We start from the raw sequence: 14,900 nt of genomic DNA, 5'->3' as shown, positions 1-14,900 counted from the left end.
GGGGGCGAGGCGGGGGCGCGGCGCTTATCGTCAGTACGCGTGCACTCATTATCTCGCACTCTATACCGCGTGCAAGTATAAATTTCTTCGATGGATTTTTCGCTTTATCCTTTAATCCCCTCGATCTGCTCTCTTCCCGACATCGTATGGAATTTTTGAAGCGAACAATTATTTTTTCCTCGCAATACGCGAAGAGATATATTAATTCTTTTTAATAGTTTAATAAAGCGATAAAATGCAGATTATCCGAGAATTTTTCTCTCGATCCGTGAATTGATAAATAATAAAATATCCAAATATCTCTCTTCATCTATTGTTGCAAAGTCCATTTTTTATTGAAAAATACTGGACCTACCGCGCGAATTTATTTGACAGTTGTAAAAATTTATTTATTTATTTAGCTATTTATTCTAGCCAGTCGTTAATAATTCCTAGTCGCAATCAATCGTCGTTAATAATATTGTTGTTGACGAATAATTTCTAATCATTATTTCGTCATTAAAAGTTTACGAAAATTTATATAATTGTTTTAAAGATAGCAAACACGTGCGCGCGCTAATATTTTGTCTGTCAAACCACCATTTTATAATATTACCGATGGTGGAAAGTCTAGCTACCTACTATATTTACAGTAGGTATAGCAGTGAATATTTTTACCGAGTTACTCCTGACGTATATATGTATGTATGGTAATCGATTGATACATATATTATTTATGGTAATCAATTGTATATATTAATGATAAACATTTTTTCTTTTTTATTCTTTCAGATAATAACTTTACGAATTTGGTTCACGATTAAAAGTCTCGTAAAAATTCGTTCATGTTTAAAAATTCCCGATATAACAGAGTTTGACGTTTCTGACGACGATATTTGAACACAATACAAATATTTGTATCGCAAACATAATGTACTGACGTATACATATACTCCGTTTAACAACGTTGCCCCCAATGCAAGTCACTCATAATTAATTAAGTAAATTCAAACAGAATTATTCTAATCATTGTTCCTATTACCATATCTGAATATAATAGTCATCGATATATACCTTTTCCAACAACTTCGATTTAGTTATACTTACATTCACTCGTCTATTTTCAGTAACTTTAATTCTCGAAGCCTTATTAACTGGATCGTGTCGAGTAAATTATTCGACGAAACGTATCTTTTTCCACAAGATTTAATTTTCCATGTCTGAAAAAATATATCAAATATGTAAGTTTTTAAATATTGAAAAAGATGATCCTTTATACAGAACTTACCGAAAGAATAATCGGATCCTTCACGAATATTATTTCACGCAAAATTTTCGAAACGCAATCGCGTAGGAACTTGTAAGGAGCGGACCGTTTCTGCGATTTGCGCGGGAAACGTCGTGAACGGGAGGCAAGGTCCAGGGATCAGTCGGGCTGCATTCCAGGACGATCGTCTGGCCGTATTTCGCGCGGTCCTGGTAACTCTGTAAATATATGGCAAATATTGACAAACACATATACGTATCAAATTTGTTTACGTATTTGGAAATTAATTAAAATTTTTCGAGATTTAATCCTACGTGTGTATGTGTGCAATTATTATGTATTTAATATAATAAATGTGTAATTATATCGCGTCACAAATAAAATATAAAAATCTAAAGGCAATTTTCCTTTTCTCGAGCCTTTTTTCATTCTCTTGAGAGGAGACTGCGGGGTACTTTGATTTTATTTGTCACGGCGTATAAGTAAATATAGACCTTCGAATGGAGAAAATACATCAGCGTTTGAAAACCACTGGCGATATGTCGGCGCGATAACGCGATGCGCCCGAGTCAAATGACGAAACAAACATAAGCGAGCCAATGAGCGGATCGCGATGAAAAACTTTGACGCATCTCGATCAGCATCGTGGCATTTATCGCGTATACACCGGCATGTACATTTATTATTCATCCGCGCTATCGCTCACCAATCGCATACATTAATCATCCCGTTATGCGAAACGAAAGCGATTCACGTGAGTCGGGATCAATGCGGATTAAATATGAATATCCTCGCGTATTCGACACCTGCGATAGGTAAATCTCTAAAATTAATATATTCGTTTCAATGCTCCGATCAAATCAATGAAAGGACTAGAAATATTCATTTAAAAAATGGGATGCTAAAATTAGAATTACCTCGTTTTTAATGTTGCAATTAATAACATTTGGATTCGTCGTAAAAAAGAAAAAAAGATGCTCAAGCCGTGGACGCCATGCAAAAGCTCTGGGATGACAGCGAGGAGACGGCGGACCGACAGCCGGGGGCCGGCGCGCGACGCGCTACGCTCCTGCGCGGCGAGGGCGAGCGCGCATGCGCGCGTTCGAAACTGGCCAATCGGAGCGCGCGACCGGCACCGTGGCGGTGGCATCATGGGGCCTCGCTCGGCTCGCTCGCGCCCTCGCCGTCGCGTCGTATCGCGTCCATTTTGTCGACGCTCACGGTCCCGGTTAGTCGACGCCGGTGCGGATCAGTATAATTCCCATTTGCTGCGAGTTCGCGCGCGGGAGATCCCAGTGGCTGTCCCTCCCAGTGGCGGCCTCGCGTTATAGTCGGATAAATTGCGGATCCGCGTTCGCGGGCGAGCGTGAGAACACTCGGGACGATAAGGAACGTCACGCGAGAAGGCAGCGTCGTCCCCTCGTCTGGGATTATTGTCCGATATTGTCGGGCACCGGGCGTCAGGAAAGCTCGTTGCGACCGGCGGAGCCGACAAAGGCGTAAAAACGCCCCGATTCTCTTCTGGCTGATATACGTGCCGTAGCCGCGGTGAATCGCTTAGGCAAGATGGCGGAACTGCAGGGCACTCCGGGGGCACAGGACGCCCTGGCTGTGGCGCAGCTCGAGCTCGAGGGGAATCCGAATGCCTTGGCGCTGCGTAGGCCGTTCGATCCGGTGGCGCATGATCTCGATGCATCCTTCCGCCTGACGCGTTTCGCCGATCTAAAAGGATGAGGGTGTAAAGTCCCTCAGGAGATTCTCGGGAAGCTCCTTGAGGGACTGCAGGCTGATGACGCGTCCGCACAGGATCACGAGCATGCCCACTTTATGCACATGGCGATTCCGCGTATTGGTGAGTGAGCCCCCTGTTGCGGCGCGCTTGCGAGCCGGCATTTTTCACCACCGTGTATATTTTTTTTCTCCCACTCTCTCTTTCTCCCTTAATTCGTCATTTTTTGCCTTGCGAACAATTATTTGCAAGTGTCGATAGGATCGCGTCTTGAAATTTTGAATTGTCGAAAGAGCGATAATTTAATTTTTTTATGCTTTCGTTATTTTTTTTTCTTTTATATCAAAAATAATTGAGATGCGTAGAATTTTCTCTTTTCCTTTCTTTCTTTTCTTTTTCTTTAATTTATGCGGAACCCAAGAACGCCTCAAGATGCAGTCCTGCTGCAAGATGGCGGCCGTGTCCTCCCGCCTAATTTTTTTTGCGTGGCACCGGAAATGCTAATGTTTTCGATCTTGACAAACTTATGATTGTGCTTTTATAAAGTTGGAATAATGCATGTTTTCTTAACGATAATGATAACAACGTATAAGAATTTTATTTATTCCTCGAATGTAAAATTTTTATAGTTTTTACAAGCATTTTTCTTTGAAACATTTTATTTAATTTTTTAAACACACTTTCGTTTTTCAGATATAAACATATATTGCTTTTCTTATTTTAATCTTTGTTTTATTACATGTATAAAAATACTTATATATTAACAAACATTTATATATTAATTATTTTAAATTTACAATAAATATATGATATACAGAATGAAAAATATGTTACATGATAATAATTAATTATACTTTTTAAAATTTGTAAGACAATCAAAAGCATAATTTTTCACCTAAAAATATCTAAATTAATTTTTTGATAATTTTTGTGTAAAATAATAATTTAACAAAAGCTTATAATATTTTTTCAGGCATTGGCATGGATTCCTCTGTTACGCCGGTACGACACGGTGGGCTGAGTTTGGTGCAGACCACAGATTTCTTTTATCCACTAGTTGACGATCCTTATATGATGGGTAAGAAAGAAGACAACGAATCAAAGAGAGCGTATAAAATATCATTAAACCAACAAATTCTAGTATATTGAGTATGCTATTTTTTCTTCATCGCCATGAGATACTTTCCAGGTAAAATCGCGTGCGCGAATGTCCTCAGCGATTTATTTGCGATGGGTGTCACGGACTGTGACAATATGCTGATGCTGTTGGGAGTTAGCACAAAAATGACAGAGAAGGAGCGTGACGTCGTCGTGCCCTTGATTATGAGAGGATTCAAGGATTCTGCTCTAGAGGCGGGTACTACAGTGACTGGTGGTCAAACGGTTGTGAATCCTTGGTGCACTATAGGTGGTGTTGCTACTACTGTTTGCCAGCCAAACGAGTACATTGTGTACGTAATTAATTATAATTGTCGTTAATCAGCATTACTAGATTCGATTCTAAGTCTCTTTACATTTATTCCTTCATTTATAGGCCAGATAACGCTGTTGTGGGAGATGTTCTGGTCCTAACAAAGCCTCTCGGTACGCAAGTCGCCGTTAATGCGCATCAATGGCTTGATCAGCCTGACCGTTGGAACAGAATCAAACTTGTAGTTAGCGAGGAAGATGTGAGAAAAGGTTATCAACGTGCAATGGATAGTATGGCCAGATTGAATAGGACAGGTATATATATTACATTATATAATATATATTAATATAAAAATTGTATTATTCTATATATGGTATATCCCAAACTCTTAATTTTTTAATAACAAATTTCTTAACTTAGAATCGGTTTTGCCTTGAAAGATATTGGGGTGAATTCGCGTTTATTGCTATTTTATAATTTTATAATTTTATTTTATAATTTTTAACACGTAAGTTTGAATTAAAACTTTATTCAAATTTCTTCATATACGAAATTAATTGAATATATTTATTTATTTAATCGTATGTGAAATTTAATTTGCAAAAAATGCTTTTTCTCCTAATTTGAAGGAAATTCGATTTTTATTCACTTTGCATCAGAGATTTGCTTCTCTTCTTACTCCTTTCTCATAAGTCTGCAAATTATAGATTATCTTTCCTGCTTTGATACAGTAGAGTATCTTGTACTCATGAGATATTCTAAAGAACGGCAGGTAAAGAAATAGAGGTTTGATAACTATTTATCGTTAATTGATATTTAATTTATACATTCCTCTTACAATTATATATGATTATATGTCAATTATATATGATTATATGATTATTTGTTGATTATGTGTTTCATCAACTGAATTACGTAAAATACCTTTTTTTCAAAAGAATTCTTCAATAAAATTAATCAAATTTTTTGTTATATTAATTGAAATTAACTATCAATATTTTATCAATTTTTTTAGCTGCAAGATTAATGCACAAATATAATGCACATGGAGCCACAGACGTTACTGGCTTTGGCCTTTTAGGTCATGCTCAGAATTTAGCCAAGCATCAGAAAAATGAAGTATCCTTTGTTATCCATAATCTGCCTGTTATCTCCAAAATGGCAGCAGTGGCAAAAGCATGTGGCAACATGTTTCAACTATTGCAGGGTCATTCGGCTGAGACGAGTGGCGGTTTGCTTATTTGCCTTCCTCGGGAACAGGTTAGCAAAGTGTTTGCGTAGATTTCAAGTGATTTAGTAAGATGTAGAATTCTCGCTTAGTAAGATAATAAGAGCATATTTACATTTACATTTGGTTTTTTTTTGCTTTTATAGCTATAAATTATATACTAGCTTCTCTGTTGATACAGTAAATTATCTTATCCATAAGAGAATCTCTACAAATAGTAGTTAAAGAAACTGTAACTGTTCCATGATTATTTACCAACTAATCTAAAAAATTCTTTCCTAATTGTACTTATATTTTATATTAATTTAGATGAATTGTATTCAATTTTAGTAAAATTTATCTACAAATCTAATTGTTAAACAATATATAGTTTTGAGATACATTACGTAATTTTACAGGCTGCAGCATATTGTAAAGACATCGAGAAGCAGGAGGGATATCAAGCGTGGATTATTGGCATTGTAGAAAAAGGACTTCGCACGGCTAGAATAATCGATAAGCCGCGAGTGATCGAAGTTCCTGCTAAGGAGAAAGATGGCGAGCTTTGGTAAAACTAATAATAATAATAATGAGATACTAATAGTAAAAAGAAAGGCCCAGAAAGACATTGCGCATATGCCTCCTCGATTACACATATATATTACATTTATATATTTGGAAAATAGCACGCACTCGATGAGCGCTTTTACAGATGTACATGTCTAAAAATAATTATTTTCATATCTACATTTCGCGTATTTTCTTCACTGATTAAAAAGACCATAATTAACTAGTATTAACGTTTCGATTATTAAGTCATGAAAAATAAAAGTTAATCCATTATATAGTTTACTTAACGATTCATTTATAATATGATTTATATGAAATAATTGTGATTTAATAATCGATTTGTTAATAATGATGTTAAAACCGCGTTAATATTTTTTCCTCAAAGTATTCTTATTCATGCTATGTAGAAAGATATGCTATTTTCTTTCCCTTTATTATTTTCTTTCCATATGTTAACTCTGTATTTAAAGTAATTGCAAGTTCAAAGATGTTTTGTTTAAAAAATGCAACACTGAAGATATGTTTAATATCTGTAAGACTAAATTAAAAGGTAGCACGTTAAATTATTAGACTAAGAAGCTTCAAAAAGTGCACCTGAATAAATATTAACACGATAATGAATATATTGAAGTTGGGCGCGCGATGTTATCATTATCATTTTAAAAAAGATATCGAGACGATCGCTGATGATTACAGAGATGAAATTTATATTTTACAAGTTGCAAAATCTGACAAAACTTACAAAATCGACTAGTATACATTTATGTAGTAAATTATGAACAATTGTAAATCAGTGACAAACATGGTGATTATGTAAAAGAAAAAAAAGTATTACATAAGTAGTGTATACACAGTGACAGATTTAAAATGTCCAACCTTTGGTGATTCAATATCTAAGTAGAATATCAACACAAACGTGGAGTCCAAAAAAATGAAAAATAAAGGCCTTCTAATTGTCTCATATGCATACGCTTTGAATGATTCTCAAAAGAAAATGTTAAGCACAGGTCCTAATGTTGTATTACTTTTTCATATAAATAAAGTACTACTTTGTCAATAAAATTAACCCAATAATCTCGCTGTATCCCACGAAAAAAAGAAAGAAATTTTTAACTTAACAAATTATGAAAAATTCAAATAGAAAGACTTGTATAATATTATATACTATATTAATTTAAAGTTCTATATATATTCTGATATAATATTTAATCTATTTTAAAAACGTCTAGAACTTATAGATATGCCAATCGTATATTCTTTTTACTCTTGTGGTGTATTCGATAACAGAGAGGGGGGAAAAAGGGATATCAAATTTATTTTTTCTGTCAAAAATGAATGTGTGAAAGATATCCCATTGACGTTGTAAAGGCTCAACCATTGGAAGCTTCCCAGAGTAACTAGCAACGATTGACCAATCAGAAAGCAGAATTTATAAAGAACAATCTATTGCGCGAACGTCACTATGTAGATATGAATGAAAGAGAGAGAGACACATTATATTTTTATTTATATAAATTCCATATAGTATGTATGTACATACATACATTCATTATAGTATTTGATTCATACACACACAACGCAGGCTACAAGCGAGGAGACGCTAGAGAGGCGGAAAGCGATATGATTAACCAATCAGAATGAAGAAAGTAAGGATCTCTTTGAGCTATTGTATACAGGACCATAACCTATCCTATCAGTGTGATCAGTGCAATAACAACGACATGTTAACGTTACTTAACTTATCGTTATCTTGTGAAATAAAACCTTATCAAAGTTATCTTCGCCGCTTGTTCGGCACGGTGACTAATCGATCAATCTTGTACGATACAATATATATAATATACTATTGTTTCTCATTGTTTCCCCATAAGGCTTACTGTAATTCCAAGAGCTACGTAATTATATAATTGTTTATAAAAGAGTTTTTACATTTTTTGTGTAAATTTGTAGTAAATCGAGGAATATCTAATGATCATGCTATACTTAAACGAAAAATTGAATATAAGACTGGGACGAAAGCATATAGTGCAGCTTTATCATTGAAATGTTGTAAAGACACTTTAGGAGAAATCACAATTGATATTTAATCTTAGGTAAATAGCCATGCTAATTATTTATCATTCAATTTTTAATTTTTTTCTTTCTCTTATTAGGAATAAATTTCCAATATATTTCTTAATTTCATATTATATATATTAAAAATATATATTTTATATACATAACAGTTCTGTTAAATATAATTATATCATTTAATTAATATAAAACATTAACTAATGAAAATAACCTTTTTTTCATTACGATTGCATCAATCTTCTTTCATTAACTATGTTCTTTTTTTACAGAAAGAACTCCGATTGTAGAATATTTGTATGTGTTGTCGGAATTGAAAAATGAAACAGATTTGTTAATTTAAAAAAAATGGCACAAGAGTCAACTACACTTTGCCATAGAAAATCCACAAGTTACATGAAGGTCCCATTAAAGTCCACCGAACAGATATATCTAGTATTTCTCATACCAACATTAATCAATTGTTTTATATACATAATTAATATTTCTGCTGACTTAGTGGTAGCTATTCAACACTTTAGAGAAGAAAATCCATTATGGGGAACTTGCACTATTGCAATTATGTATGCTCCAGCACTTACATACTTTGTATTGACAATTTCAAGACCAGATTGGTGGATGACAGATGACGATAAGGCATTGAGAGGTGTTTTCAGATGGTTTGTTCTCCAATTGCTTCAGTGCATCGGATTTGTATTCTTTGTATTATACAGGTAATATTTGATTTTAACAAAAGTAAATTTTAATTAATTTAATTAATAAGTTAAGTAATTTATGTTGTATATTTAATCAATTTAATTTGTTAGCTTTATAGGCTGTAATCAATGATTATGTAAAGAATGTTTATTTTTACAGATATGCAGGATTACTTGTGTTCTCCGTGGATGCCATAAATTTATCTGGAGATGCAAGAATCAAAACATTAAATATAGCTGCAGCACCTGCAGCTATTGAGTTGTACTTCTTCCTACAAGCATGGTTTCAAGCTGCTCCACAAGCCGTTTTTCAAATGCATTTACTCTTCAGAGAGAGATCTGCTCCTCGGGATTATCGGTCTGGTATAGTAATCAGTAATTTTTTTTCTCTTTTTATATAAATATTATAACATATATTACATTGTTATAGCTTGTCAAGTTACACAGGGTAATTTGCTTTTGAAAAATCTATTGTACAATAATAATATATATAACTTACTCATTTGCAGTGACTGTACAAGTGCTCTGCATCATTATGTCAGTTGTAATACTGGCCATTGAAACAGCCTCTTTTCAAAGATTCGAGAGTCAACGCGTAAATGGCAGAAAACTTCCTTGGGCGATGTGGTTGAAAAAGTACTGCATTGAGGTATACATATACAATTCAGCCCATTATAATAAAATATTCCAACAATTTTAAAATTATCATTCGTTCGTATAACTTAACAATCTCATTAGACTTACTCTTCATTTTTTATCTTTACAATCATTATTATTTCGTAAATATTATTTGCATTATTATATATCTCATTATGTATTTTATATATTTAGTTATACCATTTGGTTATTCAAAGGATAGCTTTATATTCTAGAGCATAATAAACTTATTTCTCTAAATATTACTTAATAATTAATGCTATGTTAATTCTATTTTCTTACTAATTAATACTATGTTAATTCTATTTAACTAGGAATTGAACAATCTCGAAGAAAAGGCACCGTTGCAAGCATCATTACCCTTATCTGAAAAAAAGGAACAAGACAACGCCACGCCGCACGAATCAACGACATCGGAAAAAACGCCGAAAGAAAATTCAGTTGTTACTGAAAACGAAGAACAGCAACAAAATCAATCTCATGAAGCTTCTTTATATCGTCAGATTTCCATAACTCCACCGTTACCGCCGAAAAATGCGCGCGTGACGCCACCGCCGACGCCGCTTCGTGGCATTACAACGGTCACACCGCTTCCGGTGCCGGATGCTCCGGCGCCACCACGTCCAGATTCCGTTTACCGAGAGGAAGAAGCAGCGAAGGCAGCATCGACCCTCGAGTCAAATCAAAGACTGATAGACAGCAGCGAACAGAGTCTAAAAGTTCCTAAACGCAAGTATTCCGAGAAAGGCCTCGAGGAAGATGATCCGATTGGAAAATTTCTATCCTTCCTCTGGTGGTTTCTCTTCATCTTGGCACGCGTGTTCGCCATTGCTGTAGCTTATGAATTCTATCCAGCAATCTTACTGGCTGTGCTGAGTGTACATTATGCCATCATGTTGATCTATCTTTTTTATTACTCCAAGTATTATGACGCGATCACGTTTATTGTCAATTTATGGCTCGGCCTGGTCTACATATTCAGTCTGATCGAATACCGGATCAAATTCAAGTACGCTGACTGGTGGACATGGCCGTACTATGTATTCGTGATTGCGCAGAATTCGACATTAACGCTGATGTGGTACTTGAACGCTGATTGGGATGGTTTCTGGTACACCTACATATTCTATACAATTTTCATCAGCATGGCACTCTGCGTTCTCTCGTCTATGGTGTATCACGCGATGTTTAAGCCAAAGAAATGCAGAGTGTACAGCAGCTGACAGCCACTAAAGGAGGCTATATTCTTTGGATAAGTCTTCTAAAAAACGTACTTCCGTTCTTTTGCTTCCATGCAAAGTATGAATAAATTATAAGTTAATAATAAATTACAAATTTTCTTCCAAATATTGATAGATCTCATCAGAAAAAATTAAATGTTAATAAGCATATAATGAGATTTTCTATAATTTATTTATACCCTAGTAGATGTGTTATCTTTTGAATTTTAATAAAGATTTAAGTTTTTTATATTTAGACGTTAAAGATAATATTTCATGCAAAAAAATATTTATAAAATGTATATTTATAAATAATTGCTAAATATTATAATTGTGACTGTTGTCATACATTATTCGTAGAACAATAATCAGTATAGACTTTTAGATATAATCAAATTATAGATTGATGCAAAAGAGATTTGGCATAAACTTGTCAAAATAAAGATAAAAACAAAATTACATACACACACAATATAAATTAATCAAATTAATGAATTACTAAACATACTTGTCCAAAAAAATATTCAATTTTTTTTCTAGACTTGATTTTGCTTGGTATTAACATGGTCAAAGCAAGTCTTAATAAAAAATGATTCGTGAAATCTTTTGCATCATTCTAATACTTAAGGCAGCACACATTTTTACTTTTTAACAATGTATTTTAAATATATTATGTAAAAATATTTACAATATTATATACATTTTTATATATAAAAAAAGTGACCCTCTATAATATGCTTTTATCTATACATATATATATATATAACACACAGAATGTTTCGAAATTTATGATTAAAAGTATTATTATATAGGAAAAGTCTCGAAAAATTAATCAATAAAAGTTTTTGAAATGTAATTTAAAACTACTTAATCACAAGATATCTTTATCTAAATACCCTGTAATTAGTACCTTTAAATCTGTTTATCTCTGACTATTGTTTGGAATAAAAATTTGGAGTATTGTGCATTCCTGTATAAAAATATGCAAAACATTTTTACTTAATTTTTTAAGAAATTCAGAATACATCTTTCATCTAAAAATTAAAAAATCTGTTAATTAAAAATGATCCTCTCTAGTTGATCACAGAAGACTATAAGATATAAGATATCATAATCCTCTATGATATATGTAGAAAGAGGAATTATAAGATACATTTGTCTTTCAATAAAGTTAAAACACAGTCTATAGTATTATTCAAGAAAGTTGTCATCCATATCACATGAGCAAATTTGTGTGTATGCATACATATCTTTCTTCTTCACACATGAATACTCGAATCTCTGCGAAGATTACCAAGTTGAGCCTCGAATAAAATATCATTTAATAATTTCTCGGCTATTATTCTTTGGTCCAATCTCATATTTCTAAGTTTGGCGGCGACGTTACGACCGATTGCGTCATATTCGTCCTCTATTACGAATGAATTGTTATGCGGTATCCTTACAGATAGATCTGTGGATTCTGTTTCTTCGGATCGTCGTCGTACTAACGGTGCGTCGTTCCAATCCGCGGGTTGATGCTCATAAGATTCTTCGTTTTCGGCTGCGCATTCCTCCTGTGCATATATATGTTAATTTAATTACAAATTACGTAAATAGAGAAAGAACAGTCTTGTGCATATAGCATCACATTCTTTTAAAAAATAAGTAAACGAAAACTTAGCATAATTAATTTAAGTAATAATAAATATTAATTATTTATTTTAATGCTTCTATGTTTAAAATCAATTTTAAATATAGTTTTAATTATCTTAATTTAAAGAATTCCAATTAATTTGATTACATAAATTATATATAATCCCTCTCTTTTAATAGATTTTATATTTTAGTTCTTGTTCTCACACAAATAGAACAGCAAGGAGTCGATTTGTCTTACAAACAGCAAAAATTAGAAAGAAATTATGCTTACTGTCTTGCAGCGCTTTTTATTTTGAATCACCACACGCTTTGTTCGTATTTCGGAGCATTTATCAGATGACATTGAATCAATGTACACCATTGCTGGCTTTCTTTGATTAGATTTGCATCTTATTTTCTCGATCAAGGTCGGATGCAATCGCTGCAAGAATAATAATTGGCAAATAACAATAAAACTTTCATTATGCAAGTTTTTTAACATGATAAAAAAACCCGTGTTTAAGCACATTGCTTAATAATTAATACTTCACCATTGTTACAATATAGAAAAATATTCAATGTGATTAAAAAAAAACCAAGAAAATTTAGTACAAAAATACAGAGTATCAGTAATTGTTCTCAGTCTCTTAGTAATTCCTTTCTTATTATTGTGATTTTATATAAATCTCTTCTCTCTTCCTCTAAATCAATTTATATATTAATTTACCTTTATATGACTTAGAAAATTGCCAGTAGACTTCAGATTACCATTCAATAATTTCTGACATTGCTGACAACGCACTGTGACATTGGTATCCTCTACTCTAGTCACTGTAAAATATTCTCCATCTAATATAGCAGGTAATCTGACTGGAGTTAGAGTTGTACTCTGTTGAGTGTTTGACTGAATCTGCGTCATTTGATGCGTCTGATGCTGCTGCTGTTGCTGCAGTGCCAATGTATCACGATTCTCTTGACTCTGCACTTGTATCTGCTGGGCAGATGTTTGACTATTCACCGGCTGAGTTTGAACAATGTCACGTTGACGATTTGCAGCGGTAGCTACAGACTCATTGTACGTTTCAAATGTTTCCATCTTATTCTCATAGTTTTGTATGGGAAAACTGTCCATAGCGACAAAATGCATGTAAGCCTCAGTCCAGTAAGCAGACGGAGCAGACAAGGAACAGTTCCTCTCGTGTTCTCTCTCTCTTCCTTGAATTAATTTTACAAGCTTGAGTATTCGGAGTAGCTGAAAAAGAATAAAAACTTGTTATAGAATTTTCACAGCAATTAAACATAGCAATATTATTTAACTAGGACGCTTATTGAATTTCACATGAGCTGACAAATAAGAGCGTCGTATAACAAATCTAGATAAGATAATAGATGAGAACGTGCATATGTTTATGTAAAAGATTAAGAATCGCTTACCAACTTTGTTGATTAAAGTCGTACTCCCACTGATAGTAACACTGACAATAAGTTGTAAGCACCATTGAGTTCTATGATCCGTATTCATAATCTTTCTTTCCGGAATTCGATTCTTTAAGAAATGTTTATCTATCTGAAATATCCGCACATATACATGTCATATATGTATAATTAATTCATGCCCACCAACACAAGTGTACGCGATATTTCTTAACAAAATAAGTCGAAAAGTTCTCAACTACTTTTGTTCTACGAAAGAGGATTTATTAAATGTGTTTCTCATCCAATCAGCGCCGTTTTTAGACGGACTTGTGAATTGACTTTTGAGGTTCTCTGTGTGTTATTCACAGACAAGCAAGTGCTAAGCACGGTCTGTAATTGGTCAACACTTTAAATTCTGATATCTTAAAAAAAAAGTACTGTTTGAAATAAAAAATCGCGAATATTTTATGATTTAATTTATCGAAAAATTTTTTGCTATATTATTTAGATTTTCGAACTTTAGAACCCTTTATAAGTCTTACATGCATAGTTGCTTTTTATTTACGAGTTCATGAAAACTAGGTTTGTTTTTTAGCTGAACTTTTTGCATTTTTCATTTTTTTTCTTTCTCTTGAACTTTTAAACCTATAAATATCTATTTCATTCTATTCTGTTCAGCAAAAAGAACAAATCTATTAACTTTGATTGAACTCGATTTACTAAAACCATATTTGCAATTCTCGTAGCATTATTTCATCCTTGTTGTTTTTATCGAAAGTTAAACAAAGAGATAATGCGGCAAACAGCAAGTAAAATTAAAGCCGGTTATACAATAGCTGTCGTAAGTCGGGTGTCGTAAGAGTTGACCAATCGTATTCGATTATTCTTCTCTAAAATCAACTGTGATTGGTTAACTCTTACGACACCCGACTTACGACAGCTATTGTATAACCGGCTTAAGGCTGCGCTGGGGAAGACCAATCAGGTTAAAGAAATATTTATTCCTTTTGTCTTGATTGGTCAATCAAACCCTTCAAAGCATCCTTAAGCCGTAATTGCACT

At 33.5% G+C, this 14,900-nt stretch overlaps 3 protein-coding genes and 2 long non-coding RNA genes across 8 annotated transcripts; 2 read left to right on the top strand and 3 right to left on the bottom strand.

Annotated features, from left to right (window-relative positions):
• Positions 1-726: 726 nt before the first annotated feature.
• LOC145969428 (uncharacterized) lies at positions 727-3,093 on the bottom strand. Its single transcript, XR_014438096.1, has 3 exons — positions 2,164-3,093; positions 1,268-1,464; positions 727-1,199 (listed from the first exon to the last, which is right to left on the bottom strand). It is a non-coding gene; the product is annotated as an uncharacterized LOC145969428 (long non-coding RNA).
• On the top strand, positions 2,443-7,229 carry Sps1 (inactive selenide, water dikinase). The gene is made up of 6 exons (XM_083095565.1): positions 2,443-3,098; positions 3,949-4,053; positions 4,165-4,426; positions 4,510-4,700; positions 5,402-5,646; positions 6,013-7,229. Exons 1-6 carry the CDS (start codon positions 2,813-2,815, stop codon positions 6,163-6,165), a joined length of 1,242 nt encoding a protein of 413 aa, XP_082951691.1. The 5' UTR covers positions 2,443-2,812; the 3' UTR covers positions 6,166-7,229.
• LOC145969427 (uncharacterized) lies at positions 4,778-6,517 on the bottom strand. Its single transcript, XR_014438095.1, has 3 exons — positions 6,001-6,517; positions 5,311-5,701; positions 4,778-5,144 (listed from the first exon to the last, which is right to left on the bottom strand). It is a non-coding gene; the product is annotated as an uncharacterized LOC145969427 (long non-coding RNA).
• Positions 7,230-7,489: 260 nt separating the features above from the next.
• LOC145968381 (uncharacterized) lies at positions 7,490-12,135 on the top strand. 4 transcript variants are annotated; one of them, XM_083093780.1, is made up of 6 exons: positions 7,490-7,809; positions 8,114-8,256; positions 8,506-8,946; positions 9,089-9,303; positions 9,438-9,577; positions 9,900-12,135. In XM_083093780.1, the coding sequence occupies exons 3-6, from the start codon at positions 8,582-8,584 to the stop codon at positions 10,806-10,808; spliced, it is 1,629 nt and encodes a 542-aa protein (XP_082949906.1). In that variant the 5' UTR covers positions 7,490-7,809; positions 8,114-8,256; positions 8,506-8,581; the 3' UTR covers positions 10,809-12,135. The 4 variants fall into 4 exon arrangements, with proteins under 4 accessions (XP_082949906.1, XP_082949905.1, XP_082949908.1 ...); XM_083093779.1 differs by lacking the exon at positions 7,490-7,809 and adding an exon at positions 7,819-7,982; XM_083093782.1 differs by lacking the exon at positions 7,490-7,809 and adding an exon at positions 7,820-7,982 and having other exon boundaries at positions 9,089-9,291.
• LOC145968382 (uncharacterized) lies at positions 11,202-14,347 on the bottom strand. Its single transcript, XM_083093784.1, has 4 exons — positions 13,857-14,347; positions 13,150-13,674; positions 12,715-12,864; positions 11,202-12,361 (listed from the first exon to the last, which is right to left on the bottom strand). Exons 2-4 carry the CDS (start codon positions 13,567-13,569, stop codon positions 12,065-12,067), a joined length of 867 nt encoding a protein of 288 aa, XP_082949910.1. The 5' UTR covers positions 13,570-13,674; positions 13,857-14,347; the 3' UTR covers positions 11,202-12,064.
• Positions 14,348-14,900: the final 553 nt, after the last annotated feature.

This window comes from Camponotus vicinus, unplaced genomic scaffold (genome assembly GCF_025532165.1).
Source record: "Camponotus vicinus isolate PSW18456_S1 unplaced genomic scaffold, iyCamVici1.0 SCAF_3, whole genome shotgun sequence".
Taxonomy (NCBI): domain Eukaryota; kingdom Metazoa; phylum Arthropoda; class Insecta; order Hymenoptera; family Formicidae; genus Camponotus; species Camponotus vicinus.
The sequence above is the reverse complement of the archived record's forward strand: the minus strand, read 5'-3'. Positions and strand labels throughout refer to the sequence as shown.

Excerpts from the sequence above, each read along its gene's own strand:
- LOC145968382 (XM_083093784.1), bottom strand. The coding sequence starts at position 13,569 with ATGCATTTTGTCGCTATGGACAGTTTTCCCATACAAAACTATGAGAAT. Across the intron at positions 12,865-13,149 it reads ATTTTCTAAGTCATATAAAG|CGATTGCATCCGACCTTGAT; the intron begins GTAAATTAATAT and ends TTATTCTTGCAG. Across the intron at positions 12,362-12,714 it reads ATAAAAAGCGCTGCAAGACA|GAGGAATGCGCAGCCGAAAA; the intron begins GTAAGCATAATT and ends ATATATGCACAG.
- LOC145968381 (XM_083093780.1), top strand. The coding sequence starts at position 8,582 with ATGGCACAAGAGTCAACTACACTTTGCCATAGAAAATCCACAAGTTAC. Across the intron at positions 9,304-9,437 it reads TCGGTCTGGTATAGTAATCA|TGACTGTACAAGTGCTCTGC; the intron begins GTAATTTTTTTT and ends ACTCATTTGCAG. Across the intron at positions 9,578-9,899 it reads TGAAAAAGTACTGCATTGAG|GAATTGAACAATCTCGAAGA; the intron begins GTATACATATAC and ends CTATTTAACTAG.